The following is a 16,457-nucleotide window of genomic DNA, read 5'->3' as shown; positions in this document are numbered from 1 at the left end:
AAGTAGGAATGCTGGGAAAAGTCCGTGTGACGTATTTCTGGTTCCAGCTGTCGCTGTGTGAGGTGACCTTGGGGCGAGGCTTGAGAGCTGATATGACGCAGGCTGCTGGCAGGTAGCAGAGTAACCTGCTAGCAGGTAGCGCTTGGCTTAAATAAGGATCATTATTACCCTATCAAACGAAGGAAACTTACCGAACTTAGGTCATTTTAATTGGTGAATATTAAGAGATGCTTCCCTGAGCTCTGTGCCTCATGCATGCATTGGTAATCTCAGACAATGTAAAAATCCTATCTACTCGTATAGAAACTAGGTCCCTGTGACATCACGTGGAGTGGAATCGCATGGGCGCCAATCTGGCCTTTTTCAAGTGAGGTTGAAATTGACCATTGCCATTCGTCGAAACTGGGATTTCTAAAACCAAATAATTTATATATTATGAATACAGTAATGGTGGGTAAGGAATCGCAATGAATGCCTATCGTTTTCTTTGATGAAGGAAACTATCCTATTATCTTATTTGTTATGCATTATTTTCAACCCTGTTTCCTGTGGTCAAGTGGAAGGTAAAGGTGAGCTCTAATGTGAAACAAATGGTAACTTATTTTACTTCTGTGGCTCCAAATCTATTGTCTAAAATAAGGACCAATGCTGAGATTTTCATGTTATATACACCCGTCGGCACGGAAATGTAATTGCCACTATTCTTTCTCTCTTAATTTTTTTCTTTGTGTGCATATATTTATTGATTGTGCTTGCCATTTTTCACAGTTGGAAGTACTGCATTTGATTGCCTAAAGATGTGATAAAAACAAGCTACTTTTTAATAAGCGATAACAGCTAACATTATCCTGTAAGCAAGGCTTCCTTAAAGTAAAAATCATGAATTGAGCATGCTTTTAAATAAATGTCTTTCTGCAGAAAAAACCAGTGATAATATTAAATTATAGCTTTTTGCATTATTTTAAGTGAAGCAGGTACTCATGAGTACCTGTGGATTGTCATTTATAATACAGGCACCAAATTGTAATTCTTTAGCATTCACTGACCATTTGAAGTGCTTTTATAAGTTGAAATGCTAACTACATGGTGAAGAGCTGGGAGGTCAAGGTGAAATATTTTTTGGAGCACCAAAAATTTTATAATTTTCCAATTAATTCACGATGTGATTCAGATTTGAAAAAGGACATATGGGATCCTTCTTTAATACAAAAATATTTTATTAGTTCTTTATCCATAGTACACTTGTCTAGTTTTGAGAAATCAGTTCTGGAAGAAGAGGATAACGTAAACTGCAGGCCAGCAGCTCGATTCTGTAAATGTCATACCTGTGCTTCGCGTGGTTCGAACCACAGTGGAGTTCTCACGCCTCTCACCGTGAAAGACGTTCAAGCGATCCTGTAAGCCTGTGTCGTGAGATGTTTGACGGATTGCGAACGATCACTTCAGTTTCTTATGTTGGTAGCTGTGCGGACGCGAGGAACGAATCAGAATCTCCGATACAAACTGACTTCAGCGGCCAACTGCAACTTCAGTCACCATAGAGAAACATATACAATGCCGTGGAATATTCACTCCCAAAGTAAATAATACTTCTTTACTCAATTTTGAGTGAGGTCTTTTCTTTTAAAAGTACCTATTAATGATAAGTTACGGTTGCTTAATTAGTTTATAGCTATAAACTGTACCTTACCTCTTTTATATGTTGTCAAGTGCTGCGTATCAAAGTCAGTTATCACGTAGCGGGCTCGTAATTGCACAATTAGCTCTAATTTCCTCATAATATGGAGCTAATGCTTACGCGGAATGAGAACAAGTGTTATTTTATTATTTAATAATGGTTCATTCTCGTATGCGTTTGAGCTGTTCTCATCATTTCAGTACATAATTTTAAATGCGCTGTGGTACGTATACATATATGTCTGATTATGCAAGCACATGCCACTATTCACGATTTATACTGATGAAAATGTTTCTGGCGCGAATACGAGTAGATTATCAACAGTTTCTACTAGAGGACGAGATGTTTACATGTCTTAGTATTTCTATAATGTCAACAGAAAAACGAATCATGTTGGTCGTGTTACTGAACGGCAGCAATAATGCATGGAAGAGATGGAATAGATGATCAATGTTTATCTTAACGTACTAAAGTATGCCCCGGCAAGCCATCTAAACGTCTACGAATTAATCGTGGTGTGAACTCAGTGATCCATCGCCAATCTCACGTCTCGAAGGGATTGTTGATATCGCGTATCTGCCGCCGAAGTATGTGCATCTATTGCCTCCGTCGACATTGGTGCTCATGCAACAGTAGCGGAGGTATGTAAAGAGCCTCCATTCTCGTTAATAAAAACAAATCGAAGGCTTGAACTTACGAAACAAATATTAAATAAATCTGTTAACATTCAATACCGCACAATACTTTTACCGTTGGTTCTACTCCAAATTATTATGAACATTAAGTTATGAGTATTTTACTTGTACATTCTAGAAGATGCACAAATATAAGATAATTGTCAAACCCTCAGCGCAAGGTTCCCACCAACTTCAATCGCAATGAAGGCCAATCAATTTAAATAGGACGCGAATGTAAATTTAACTTTACGCATTTCTTTTATTTGTTTTAAAACATATTACTTATGGGGAAGTGACAATATGAAATAGCCACCATCGTAATTAATGAATAATGTGCTATTAATTATCAATCACAGCGTAAATTCATAATGAAAAATTAGAGCGCATTGCCGCGACGAAGCTACCACGGGCCCTCTTGGGCGTGAATACTTTCACGGACGCGGCTGTGAAAGTGACGTCACTAAAAAGTTTCAGAATCGCTCAAGCGTCAAAGCCGTGAATACATTGACGAAATCCGCTTGTGACGGCCATATCACATTTACAGAATCGAGCTGCAGGGGATGTGCTGGCCAGGTCACAGCCAGCAAAAATTCACTGGGATTCTCTTCATTCAGTGGAGGACATGGTTTTGTACACATGCACGCAACATTATTTATGTGCTGTGTATCTCACAGCACTAGCCCTCTTGCTAAAGACTGTTTCTCGTCACTCAAGCACTACCTTTGTATGGAACACAATGTCATTGCCGTAAGAATGGATAAGTACAATGGTAATGCTCACGATAGAGGAGATGATGATCTCCACAATGCCAAGGTTCAATGATGCCTGGGTGACTGATAAATTCTGTGGCACAAAGGAGGAGTCTATGGAGCTCCTTTTTCTCCAAAGAGTCATTAAACTTTGCATTTCCATACATTTCATTGAGAGGGGGTGGGAGTTATAGGAGGGGAGGCAAGCGCACTGCTGATCTGCTGTATCAGCCTCTGCTGGTTATAAATTGCATGTCATAATGTGCTGTCATGGAAATTTTGGTCATTGAGCTAAGTCCATAGGACTGGTGCATCTCATGCTTCCAAACCCCTTAGTGCTACATTTGGTGGTGTCATTTTCTCATTACCATTTGATAAGTCACAACACACAATTTCTGCAATTGGACAACCCGCCGGGTAGGCACACCTATTGCAATGCTCAAAGGGAAAACATAACTCAAAGGACACAACTCTCAGTTATTAATCTTCTCAGTGCAAACCTTTTTGCTGGATATACGTTCACACGATGTTTTTGGTCTACGTAAGCACATGTGACTGTTGTGTAGCAAGCACAGTTAACGGAAATTGTTTTGTTCACTGTGGACAGCTTACTAGTGTTGTACAAGTTTGGTGGCCCTCCAAGCTTCCTCTTTACATAAATGTTTACTTTTCACATTTGAAGATCCACCTCTAGGAATTGCCCCGAGACTTACATAGAGGATGAAAAACCCAGTTCTTAATCTGGCAACCAAGCAGTGGCTGGATGTGCCTCAGATTTCCTATGGCATCTATCACTTTTCACTATCTGGTAAATTTGTACATTGATCAGTTTTGTATCGTCCATCTATAGCTTTAACTTGAAGTCAGCAGTTTAGCAGCGGAGTGGACGTACTGATAAGGATGCCCCGATATGACCAAGACCAAGCCTCATTAACAAGATCCTCTACTTAGGGTATGACTGTAATATAGTACATTAATAGTAATCAATTTTCTCATCAACGCAGGCCCATACTCTAACCATACTTGTCATAATTGCATTCTCTAATAGAAGCATATAGCCTTTAATTCTAATCAATCCCCTGATCAAACTTATTCACTCTTATAAATGTAAGAAATGTACCAGCATGAGGCTTGCATTACAAACCTACAGGGGTATTTATCTTGCATAGTTTGCTTCAGACCACAGTAATATGATTTTTTTATTTCACGATAAACAACTTTAATTATTGACTATGGCAATTTCACTGTAATAAATTACTTCAATCTTTCACAAAATACTAATTTCTAAATTAAAGCCAGAGCTGATGTGAAGATTTCATGTGAGTAGTGACTAATTCACAGGTAATTTCTTACCAGAATTCATGGCTAGAAATATACCAGAACTTTGCCAATTAATTAGAGCGCAGTACTTCTTCATGGTGATGCTTTTAGACTACCATGGTACACAGAGTACATACCCCAAAAAGGAGCAGTGAACAGGAAAAAGGAACAAAATAATCACCATATTGGCATCAATGTGAAAAATGCAGTTTAATGTAAGAAAATTTGGGGAAACAATTCATTTCACAGACAAAACCAATTGTCACTTCATTATACAGGGCTTTATAATACAAATCGGATGCCATCAATTACAGTTAAATAATACAGGCAATCATTAATTCAATAATATGTACAAAGTTGATTGTTGTATCAAGTGTAATTTGAATTTAATCATGGGTTTAACAAACCAAAGAACACTTTAATGGATGGTTTATTTAGAATTTCATTTAATAATCCCACTAGAGCATTCTACTCCAAAAGCCACATCCATTGAGATCACCAACATCGTTAAACAGTAAGCATTGTCACCCAGAGTACATACTAGGAGTCGGCAATGGAGTTTCCTCAAGAGGTACATATATCAAGTCTACAACTTCAAGTTAAGCATGGTAGTGTGAAATAAACTGAAACTTCAAATTAAAGTGATTAATGAATCAACCAACCACATGCCTCGCCTACAACATTCTCGACTTCAATTACCTTGTGTAACTGCTTTTGATTTCTTCCATTCCAATTTGTACTGTTTCAATGACTTGAAAAATGAACCACAGAGGTTCATCAATTGTTGGCATGCTAAAAATATATATATTTTATAGAGAAAAATCTAAGATGGAGAGATATTATCACACACTGAGCTGCGGCAATAGTATAAAAGTCAAAAAGTTCTCTCCTAAAAGAAAATCACAATAGTTTCCACAGAAGATTGCAAGGTGACCAATATTTGATCCCTTCCTAATTTATTACCACTAACCATAGAAATAGCAAGAATTACATTCATTTTTATTGTTGCAGATTAAAATTATATATACAAGTTTAAAAAACTAGCAGTGTGATAGCAGATGAAAAATTGAGAACTTTTCTCCATGAAGAGGACATCTCTTTGAGTCACACAGCGAGTTTAATTTTAATATAAATATACAAATGCTGATTTCTCCACAAGAGACTTGAATCCATGGATTTACACGTCACATTTTAGAAGAAGTATCTACATACACAAAAATACGTCACATAAATTACAAAAATATTAAAAAAAAACCCTGCAGAGAGTTTACCGAGAAATCTCCACATTTGGTCCCTAAGTCAATTGGGAAGGTACACAAATCCATCACAAAAATCTGGCTTGAATGTTCCTTTTTTGTACACTTAAACAGCTACTGACACACTACAGCAAATTCAACGTCAAAATATAATGCATGAACTCCGATCCCCCAGCCTTTCATCTGCCTTTCAATGTGAAACAATAAAAATGAATCAGTCAACACAGGTGTTCCCAGGCATAGAAAAATATAAAAATATCAAAGTAGCCAATCTTGTATCCACTGACTGAACGCTACGTTGTGAGTAGAAAACTTTTGATGGGGGACTGGACGGCAGCGGGAAGCCCAGCAAGGAATTGACTTCCAGAGGCCAAAGGAAGCTACTGCCCTCTTAGAAACAAAAGGTGGCCGCACTCCCATAAACTGCACTCATCAAAACGAGAGGGGGGAAAAGCACCCAGCAGGAGGCAGCACATGTACGCACAGTATCTTCTTGGTCACTCTCTCAGTCATTCATCTTGCTGTGCCCAGGAAGGAGGAAAATAGGTCAACAGAAGAAGGTCCAAAAATGAAAGCTTTGGTAAATCAATTGCAACAATGCAACTGGATAACATGGAAAGCATCAATGACAAGATTAACTATTGCCACTAATACATTTTCGACTCCTCATAGTCCGTTGAGCTTTCGCGAGGTGGAAGCAGTAAGCAGCAGTGGACCACTGGCCTTCCTTCTCGAAGCTTTGTACACATAATTGCCTTGAATGGTGGAAGTGGAGCCTCTCATGGGGCCAGCCACGACCGAAGATCCTCTCAAATCCGAGATGGTGGTAATCGTGGAGGACGGCGAGAGGAGTTGAGGCGATGACGAGGAGGCAGTAATGTTAACGCCTAGGTTGAGCTTGTCATCATCCAGTTCCTCATATATGCCATCAGCGACCTGATTAGAGGAGAGAGATTAATTTACCCACATGATAGCATGAGGGAGGCAGTTCGTCATCTTGAGATAGGCCACTTCCTCTGCCTTCGAGGGGAGCGACCCCAGTTGCATTTAAATGACGATACAACCAACAGCTTTACAATGGTACCTAGGCTTTTGAAAAAATGAACATGAAACAAAAAAATAAAATGAGGATGTAAGCAGCCCTATATAAAAATACTCTCTGATAATGGAACTAAAGTAATTTCTCCTCAATTACCAACCAGAGTAGAACATGCAACATGTCCATGCCCTAAACTGCCAGCTATATAACTGGTGGTAATGATAATTACATAACATAAATAAAGAAAAGGTACACATGAAGCCAGTAAAAGTAGGATACAGCTTTGCTCAGAGACTTGCTAACATTTTTTCAACATGCTACAAACTGATTTTTTTTACTATTCCCAAGAACATTACATAATTTCACAGTTATTCAAATATAATCAACAACAAAAAATGACTGGCCATTGAGAAACTGAGGGCAGTATCACATTAATAATTAATATGTGATTTTATACCAAGAATTATCGTTACCCAGGGCAGAACTACTCATTCACGCTTCAATGCATGAGGGAAGGAGTGCAGCAAGGAGAGAAATCAAATTTCAATGATTTCACTAAGTGAAGATGCATGCCCAACAACATGCTTATATTTACACACAGGCACGGAAAAAATATACACAAAACAATAAATTAATGTTCATTGCAAATGACATCAAAAGCCTCCCCTCAATCTTCTTTCTAAACCCACACTATGTTGTTTTTGTGGTAACTTACATCCAAGTCAAAGTCTACAATGTTGGTGCCGTCCAGCAATTCCATCTTAATGTCCATGTAGTCACCCATGTCATTCTCAGTCTTCATGTCCTCCTCATCAAGCACCACAACCCCATCCATCACCGCATCGTCCTCCACAACCACTTCCGTCGCCATTTCCTCCTCCTCCCCCAACACTTCTTCCTCCTCCTCCTCGTGCTCCACCTCCACTTCCTCCTCCTCCTCTTCGTCGTCATCTTCCGACCCTCCCAACTTCCTACCGCCAACCACCAACAGGCCACCCTTGCCCCCCTTCCTCCTCTGCCTGCCCCCACCCACCACCACTCCATCATCGTCCACACCCTCACCAACTCCCTCCTCCTCCTCCCCATCGTCCTCCACTTCCTCCTGCTTCGGCTGCGCAACAATCTGCGTGGGAAGACGCTGGGACGTCGGCTGCAGCCTCCGCTCCACCTTGTGCTTCACCTTTCGGAAGTAGCCTCGGTCGTTGGAGAGCACTAGGCTGCTGCTCCCACTGCCCACCCTCCTGCCGGCCACCAAGTATGTGGTAGTGGTGGTCGAGTTGCTGCTGACAGCAGGGAGGGGGGCCGGAGAGGAGGGCACCATGCCCCCTCCACCACCTTCCTCATCCTCACTCTCCTCACATGACATGCTGCCCACCAGCGAGACGTCTCGCTTCATATCCCCTCGCTCCAAGAGCTCCAAATTGTCTGCAAATGAAAAATAATTCATTCCATTAGCCTCAGGGCTACAGCACATCTCAAATGATCACTTGCTAAAACAGCCACCAGAATTAAAATAGAGGTTTCTACATGGCCATTCAAGGGATCACACTATCACTTAGAATCTTTGATCACGCAACAGTAGACACATTTCCAAGACAAAAAAATGGCTATAACATCAAAAAAAATTTCATGAGGAGTTTCCCCACGACCACTATCACCATAGGTCTCATCGGTATTGCTGAGCATGTTCAGTTCCGCAATAGCAGGTGAATCTGCAAGTGGTGATAGCTTGAGATATGCGAGAGTATCATCTCGAAGGTCGAGACGAGAAGTTCAACAGATTCAGGATTCAATTGGTGGTTAGACATATTTAAATAAATAAAAGATCGTAGCATTTTTCCACAAAATTTTTTACTGCGGACAACGCATTTCAGCTCACTGAGCCAAAACGCGTTGTATGCATTAAAAAATTTTGTGGAAAAGTGTCGAAGCGAGACTGATTTCTCAGCATTTTCAGAGAGAGACTCGGCGAGTCTCACCTGGGTTGAGAGTCTTGATGAGACTTGAGAAGTCTTGCCCATTCGAGACTTCTGGACTCCCGTCGAGACTCCTGACATGCGGATTTCCTGCGAATACCGCATTCATTCGATAGTAGAGTTTACAAAGGTATCCCTTACGAATCCAATGGATTTATTCACTCCATAAAAATATTTTATTCATAGACTTACCCTCTCCATCCAATTCTTTTGTGTGCACATGATGCTAAAAAAGTACCCAACAAGAGATTTGGAAAGTACCGTATAAGCGCGTGTAAGAGGCGCACCTTTTTTCCCAGAAATTGCAGCCGAAAGTGAGGGTGCGCCTCTTACACAAACTTCTTATCTTCCCCCCTCCCCTTCACTGGTTGCAAGTCCAAGGGTAACTGAATGGCCTTAGTTTTCCGCGTGAGTCAGTCATCTGAAACCCTAGGTCTAAAACAAGCGGCCGGCAGGGGAGTTTCTCCCTTACTGACATATTTTTAAAATGCTCCTGTTTGCTTTTTTGTAAGCATAGTGCCGTCACGTCAGTACCCAAGAGGTGAACATGGAAAAGATCATGCGGGGTTTTTCGCTCCGGAGGGCACTCTAAATTTACTGCCATGAGTGGGCATCCCGCGGCATTTATACTGCATATAGTATTCACTTATCAAACATAGAGAAACGAGTAGTTTTGAAGGACATACCTGGTTAATAGTCAATATCTGACTTGCCGAGTAATTTCCATTACGCTGAGGACCTGATTTTTCAAACATCATCTTCAGATGCTAATATGAGGATTATTGCAACTGAAAATTATATTGGTGTCAAAACCTGCGCTTTAAAAAATTCAAACGAGTGTGTTCATTGCTGGACTAAATTGTGGATAGAAGAAATCGGAAATGCTTTTAAGGGAAGAGCGCTGAAGGAGAGGTCGAGGGGAAGGAGCACACTCCCTCCCCTCGGTATTTCAAGCAATGAGCGAAGGAGCAAGTGAAGAACACGTCCGATCTTGCATGTGACGCCGTTGCCTTCATAGCGAAGGGGCAGCAATGTGATATACGCAGTTTGCATTGCCTGAAGTTTCCAGTCCGACACGTCTTGTTTGAATTCGCTTATGCTACACTTGTTTCTTCCGAAATTGTGCTGTTTGGACTATGTTGAATACTAGTAGCCTTGTTTTAACTATAAATCTTTGTGTCAATCAATTAGAGCTTAAAAAAATTTAAATTCTGTCAGATATAAGTCGCTTTAGGTCTCATTCTTTTTAGGTTAGGTCTGCTTGTCATACAATTGCTGAAAGATATCGAGATATCTTCGAGCTCAGTAGGTGACTCACCTAGCATTTGGCCTCCAGAAACTAGGAGAATTTAACCTGGTAGACCGAAAAAGGTCAGTTAATGAGATGGGGTAGGGATGAAACACATTTCCATTGTTTTCCTGGAACTTGATATTTTTCTGTGGGGTCTCGGAAAGGAAAAAAAATGGCAGAGGCATTGGCTGAAGGCGGGCCGAGTGTGGTTCCGTTAAATCTACGACGTGGTTATTATCCTACGGCACTGAGATTGCCCCTATTGTTGTGCAATCTCTTGGCAAGGTTCATGCTATGTGCCTGTCGTATTTTGCCTTAAAATTTTCCACGGCTGCAATTCTATTGCAATACTCCTGCGAGAGCTTTTGAACAAAAGTGTGCGTGAGTAGGACAAGCATCGTAGAGCAATGGCGTATACGAAGAGAGGATCGGAACTCTTTCTACTCCCTCTTATGCCGCTGTTACCGCCGCAGTTATCAAAATGTCCTCTTTCAAATAGTATTGAAAGAGGAAATTTTGATAACTGTCGAAATTCCAGGCATACGTCTGCAACACCGCAAGATAAGATAAAAATATGCCATTTTTTTTCTTCATAGCTTCGATGCTCAAAATAGGGGTGCGCCTCTTACACACGCTTACACAGTATTTTTATTACCTTTTCCTGACCTCTATATTTTATTAAAAATTGAATCTTGAGTGTAGGTCCTTAATTTGAAATTTTGCCGATGTTTCCGTTTATTAACAAACAATTATCAGGGCTTAAAATGAAAAAGAGCAAATAATTTCGATTAATAGGCATATTATAGGGTTACTTCAATGTTTCTTATTGTAGTATAATAATATAAAAAAGAAACATTGAGTTATAAATTAACTAAAAAGAAGATGCTACAGTCAAATTCTATATAATATTTATTTACCTTCTTGTGATGTTTATTCATGGTAACAAAGGTTCATGGTTACCTATCAATTTCGGTTAATTAAATAATAACAAATGCCTAAATTGTCAATGTCGATTTTTTATTACAACTATTTTTGATTTTGGAAATATATAGCATGTCTCAAAATAATCTTTTTGTTACATTATTTTCAGTGTCCTAAATAGGAATTGTTTTATTTTTTTTCGAGGATGCAGGAGTCTCAATGGGTGCCGAGGAATCTTAAAGGGGCAAGACTTCTCGAGTCTCGTCAAGAATCCTGACAATGCCGAGAAATGAAAGCCTCATCTCCACCACCTGAGACTCTTGGGTGGTCGAGAGTCTCGCACAGCCCTATTGATAGGACAGTTGCCACAACATTTTCTGATGAACTCCAAACTGTGATTGATATGTAGTTGCTCCTTTCCCCCTAAACTAATTTTAAATGTTTACGAGACTAGATTTTAAAAAAAATGCAATCTCGTTCATTAATTTTCAGGGAAGAAAAACCTGGGTCAGGTTACAAGGCATTTATAGACTGTTTCAAGTAGTGGCTAATGTCTTGGGGGATTTAAATTAAACCAAGCTATGATTTGTCATCCACAAACTCTGTGAACAATGAAATGGTATTTAAAGTTTCATTTGCCTAAAAGTTGGATGGGGAACAAAAAGGCCTCGGTAACACAATAATTGTTTTTAAAATGGTGTAAAAATTTGTCAACTGCCGGCAATGCATTACAAACCCTTGAGATGGCATGCATTTTTATCCTAGAATTAGCCGACCCGCCTATCCTAGAATTAGAGATTATATCTACCCTTAGTTTTCTGCTGTTAAAAAAATTAGGATACTGAAAGAGATGATTGGTGATTAAATTGAATTGAGTTATAGAGCTGCATTAAGCCATTACGTTTTAGCCAAAAATACAGCCTTATCTCCGCATAAATAATTTTACCAAAATAGGAAGTCACTCAAAATTTTGAAATAATAAGATACATTTTAAATAGGTAATGATGCTTTAAACGTGACTGGCAGAATTAATTTCACAATTCGCGCAGTTCTAGGCAGTTCCAAAAGTACTTCACACAAAGAAATTCCTAAGAATTACTGATGCAAAAGAATCATCGTGAAGGCACCCATCAAAATCTAGCAATAACCCTTTCCAAATCAGTAGATTGCAAACTGAACACAAGAGAAACATACGCTGGTTTTCTACTATCCACAAAATTACATTAAAACGATAAATATAGGCAGTAAATTAAAAAAATTAACTTCCTCCTCCATACAAGTCACTTACACCTTGAAAATGATGTTCAGGTTACCTAATTAGTCAAGTAACTTGCTCTTTATATAAGCCCCCTAGACTTCTTTCTCCAAAATTTTTATCTAAAGAGAGAAAAATGAGAAATACTTTTAGAGAAAAATGGTATCTCAAGAACACTCATCCTCATGCCTATTTTTGCACAATTTTGATAAGGGCAATTTTGTTGTAATGCAAATTTGTCTCATGGAGGCACATCCCTTAGCTCCTCAGCCAAATATAAAAAGCATAACTTTTTAATGCTTGCCATGCTATCTGAGTTGCTGACCAACTGAAGTAATTTCATCTAATCTCCTGAACTGAATGACAACATTGTGAACCAAGAACATTAATTTAGTTTACTGCTGGTGGATATGAGATTTTAAGAAGGCAATATGCTACATACCGGGACATATCATGGCTTTTCGAATGGCATTTGGATCCTTTCTTGACCACTTCTGAACTTCTTCATCCATCTTTGGAATCTTGGCTGGGTTCATGGCCCACAGACAACCCTTTCGCTGCTGACTGCCTACTCCAGATGATGTTACAGACGATGAAGGCGATGAAGAAGAAGAAGGCTTTTCTATTTTCTCAAAGCACTTGTTCAGACTAAGGTTGTGTCTCACCGAATTCTTCCAACCATTTGGAGCAGTTTTGAAGTAAGGAAAATGTTCACTGAAAAAAATAAGGGTAATTATAATAGTCACAAGCAACAATAGAAATAAGTAGACCGTGTCAAGATTAGTTCCAGAAAACAATTCATTCAGTGGGGACGTGAATGGGAGGCAGGAAAATTATAAAAATTAAAATATTTTGGGCAACAGCAATAGATAAAGCAGTGTTAAATGTGATTTTTCACATTTAACACCACAAAGTTAATTAGTAGCAGCCAGAAGGTAAAAAAAAATGGAAAAATAGAAAACAGCAAAAGGGTAATTTCATTATTTATTCACTGATAACACAATATACAGGGTGTCCCATTTATCTTGACCACCCGAAATAACTTTTCGCCCCGATGCAAATTCAAACATTTGTCAAGCAAATGTTCATTATCCGTCAGGGGGACATTAATCATCATGACTGCCTTCCTTGTAGCTTCGTTATTTACTAGATATTTACAAGATATTTTCGTTAGTTACAAGATATGAACAGCTGTATGTCTTTTTTAAATGGCACCCAATATTTTTTATTCGGCAATTCAACGGATTGAATGACTGGTGTGCACTTTACTATGTTTTCATTTATTCACTGTCAACGTCAGCAAGTGGAGTAGCTCTAATACCCGCGTACCTGCACTAGCAATAAGCGGTAGAGAGTCAGTCATTTTTCATAACACTGAGTTAATGGTCATCTGTGCTACATTTTTGAATAAGTCTTTAGGAGAGGTAATTAACTGCCAAATAAAAAATATTGGGTGCCATTTAAAAAAGAATTACCACTGTTCATATCTTTGTAAATAACAATGCTACAAGGAAGGCAATCATGATGATTAATGTCCCCATGACGGCTAATGGACATTTGCTTGACACATTTTTGAATTTGCATCAGGACAAAAAGTTATTTCGGGTGGTCAAGATAAATGGGACACCCTGTATATGTACTTTAAATTTAGGGGATAGGCTCAAATTGCAAAGTAAAATCTTTTTTGTACATGTTGAACAGTTTGTAGTCTTGTAATATAAACTTCCAAGTTCAAACACAAATTTAAAATCTTTAATAACTAATTATTACAATTGACATTTTCCCGAGCTAAATTTGATAGCATATCAATAATGACCAGAAAAAATCTTGAACAAAATTTAATCCTAGAGTTATTTTTACAAAAAAAAGATGAGGAAACATATGCAATATTTTTGGTTTTCAGAAGAGATGACCAAAATGAAAGACCAACAGACCTTTTGTTAGTCATAAAAGTACATTATCACCAATAAGCAATCATTTTTCATAAAACTTATTTCATGAAGACACATGTGACACAAACAAACTCTGTGTTGAACCCTACGATTGGTAAGGATGGCTGAGAGTAATGCAGACCCCAGACATGGGAATGGGAATCAAACATTCACACACCCACGGTTCCTCACCACGAGCCATCTCGCACTATGAGGATTTTTGTTTGGGGGTGTCCGAAGGCTTCACCTGGGATTTGATCCCAGGGTCCTCCAATCTGTTGCCCAAAAATTTACCCACTAGGGCACCATGCTCATGACACAGACAAAGAAGAAATGCTCTTAGTAAATTATTTATTTGAAAATTATGAGAATGGAAGAGTTCCTCGGGTGATGCCTTTCAAAGATTATCGTGAAAGCTGAGACACATTAATGACCAAAAGTTACTCTATTAGCAAGTCCTTTTTACGTCAAATGTACTTAACCTTGATCAAGGAAGACATTATAGAGAAAAACTGGAGAGACATAGGTGGAGAATATAGAGTAATTCATGAATAGATGAGGATACAGGGAAATGAATACATGATGCATTTTGATGGAAAAAAGATTAGGAGAAAGATCTTAGCAGTAGAGGTGATTGACATCTACAAAGAGGCTTTAAAGGGGACAAGCCATGCTAAAAACTAGGGGTAAGGATAGTAAGATGTCAAAATAACCTGATGAGGGTCAGGGTAGACAGATGGAATTTGGAGGATGGAAGTTCAAAAGAAGTTACCAGCCAGGAGACCACATTTTTTCCTAACATGCTGACAAATTAGCAGTGCGAAACAATGGCAAGGAAATGTTCACGAATACAATGGATGTGAAGAGAGAGGAAGGATGGAAAGGAAGATAAAAGGGGAGGCACTTGTTCAAGAATGATCACCTACCACAGAGCAGGGATATACTGCACTTAGAGCTACACTGATGGCATGTGGATACAGTGCAGCACATGCTATCAACTTCTCAATAGCACAAAAGGAGCTATTTACATATGGCAAGGAAATTCACATTTTAGGAATAGCAAGAAGTCACTTTCCTACTTTGAGGTATGATATTCCCTTAACAATACATGATATTAAAAAATGCAGTCTATTTCCATGAAAGGATTAGCATTTTGGATATACATACGAAGCATACATGTCATAAATGAGGATCTTATTGTAAAAATAAGTGGTGCAGTAGAAATCACATTGAAATTACGGATCAATTATAGATGGCATCCCATCACTTTACTCACCACATGAAGTTGTAAATTTCAGACACAGGAAGACTGCCAGTTGTGCTATTTTTCAGAGCCATGGCAATAAGACATGAATATGAGTAGGCTGGCTTTGGATAAGCACGTCCACCTTTCTCTTGTGAGTTGTTTGAGGAGCCACCATCGTCCAGGGAATCTGTTGATGATGATGAAGATGAGGTTGGAATATGCTGAGTGTAGACTCGACCAGAGCTAACAAACCTCTTCTGCTGTGAGCCACCCCGTGCAGATGGTGACGATGATGATGATGAAAGAATGGTGTGGTTACTTGAAGGGGTGGTTGTAGTTACCTAAAAGAATACAAAGACAGTCAAGTCTGATTTTCAGATATCACACCAAAACAATAATATTTAAATGAGACATTTTTTTCATTTATGACTCCATGTGCAAGCAACTTCTACAACTGCAACAAGCATTAGAGCCAGGAAGAAATCAAAGCTATTTTTGTCTGGTACAGCCAGGAATATAAACTAATTAGGTCAAAATATTTTTATTCAATTTATATTAAATCACGGAATCATAAATTTATATTCAATCACGGAAAAATGTGGTTGATTGTATGGCACCCTGGGAGCTACATATGGTCTGCTCTAGGATACAGGCAGCTAATGGCCAAATAATTATTTCCATTTCAATCCCCAAATACATATTTCATTACTTCCTACTTATTAATGTATGCAGCAGAATTCATTCATAATTGCCATTGAACAGATGCTTGTAACCATTTAGCATTCATCAAGGACAATGTAGACGGTATTAAGATACAATTAAATCCATGATTATGACACTAATTCCCACTTCACTACTCATTTTCATGGCCAGCTAAGTCTACTAGTGAATTATACCATATGCCACATGAGCATGCTTAGGATCAAATTTCTAGTACAGTAACCTGTACATGCTTAAGTAAACTGTAAAACATATTCATTTTAACTATATCACTATTGAAACTTTTGTATTCAACATATAATAATGTAATCTTTAATTTCTCTTAATCTTTCGCATAGATATACATGTGATAATACTTGCATAAAGTTTTCATTTTTAATTATGCAATGTAAATGGGC

General features: G+C 38.7%; 1 protein-coding gene across 3 annotated transcripts in view; it reads right to left on the bottom strand.

The window, feature by feature from the left end:
- Positions 1-4,615: 4,615 nt before the first annotated feature.
- Positions 4,616-16,457, bottom strand: part of LOC124156588 — a 20,859-nt gene continuing 9,017 nt past the window's right edge. For all 3 annotated transcript variants that reach the window (XM_046531241.1, XM_046531236.1, XM_046531228.1), the window contains exons 3-6: positions 15,370-15,680; positions 12,605-12,876; positions 7,435-8,144; positions 4,616-6,616 (exon numbers count right to left, since the gene is read on the bottom strand). In XM_046531241.1, coding sequence (XP_046387197.1) covers positions 6,347-6,616; positions 7,435-8,144; positions 12,605-12,876; positions 15,370-15,680 — 1,563 coding nt within the window. In that variant the 3' untranslated portion in view covers positions 4,616-6,346. The remainder of the gene's footprint in view (positions 6,617-7,434; positions 8,145-12,604; positions 12,877-15,369; positions 15,681-16,457) is intronic.

Source organism: Ischnura elegans, chromosome 1 (genome assembly GCF_921293095.1).
Source record: "Ischnura elegans chromosome 1, ioIscEleg1.1, whole genome shotgun sequence".
NCBI classification, from domain to species: Eukaryota; Metazoa; Arthropoda; class Insecta; order Odonata; family Coenagrionidae; genus Ischnura; species Ischnura elegans.
The sequence above is the reverse complement of the archived record's forward strand: the minus strand, read 5'-3'. Positions and strand labels throughout refer to the sequence as shown.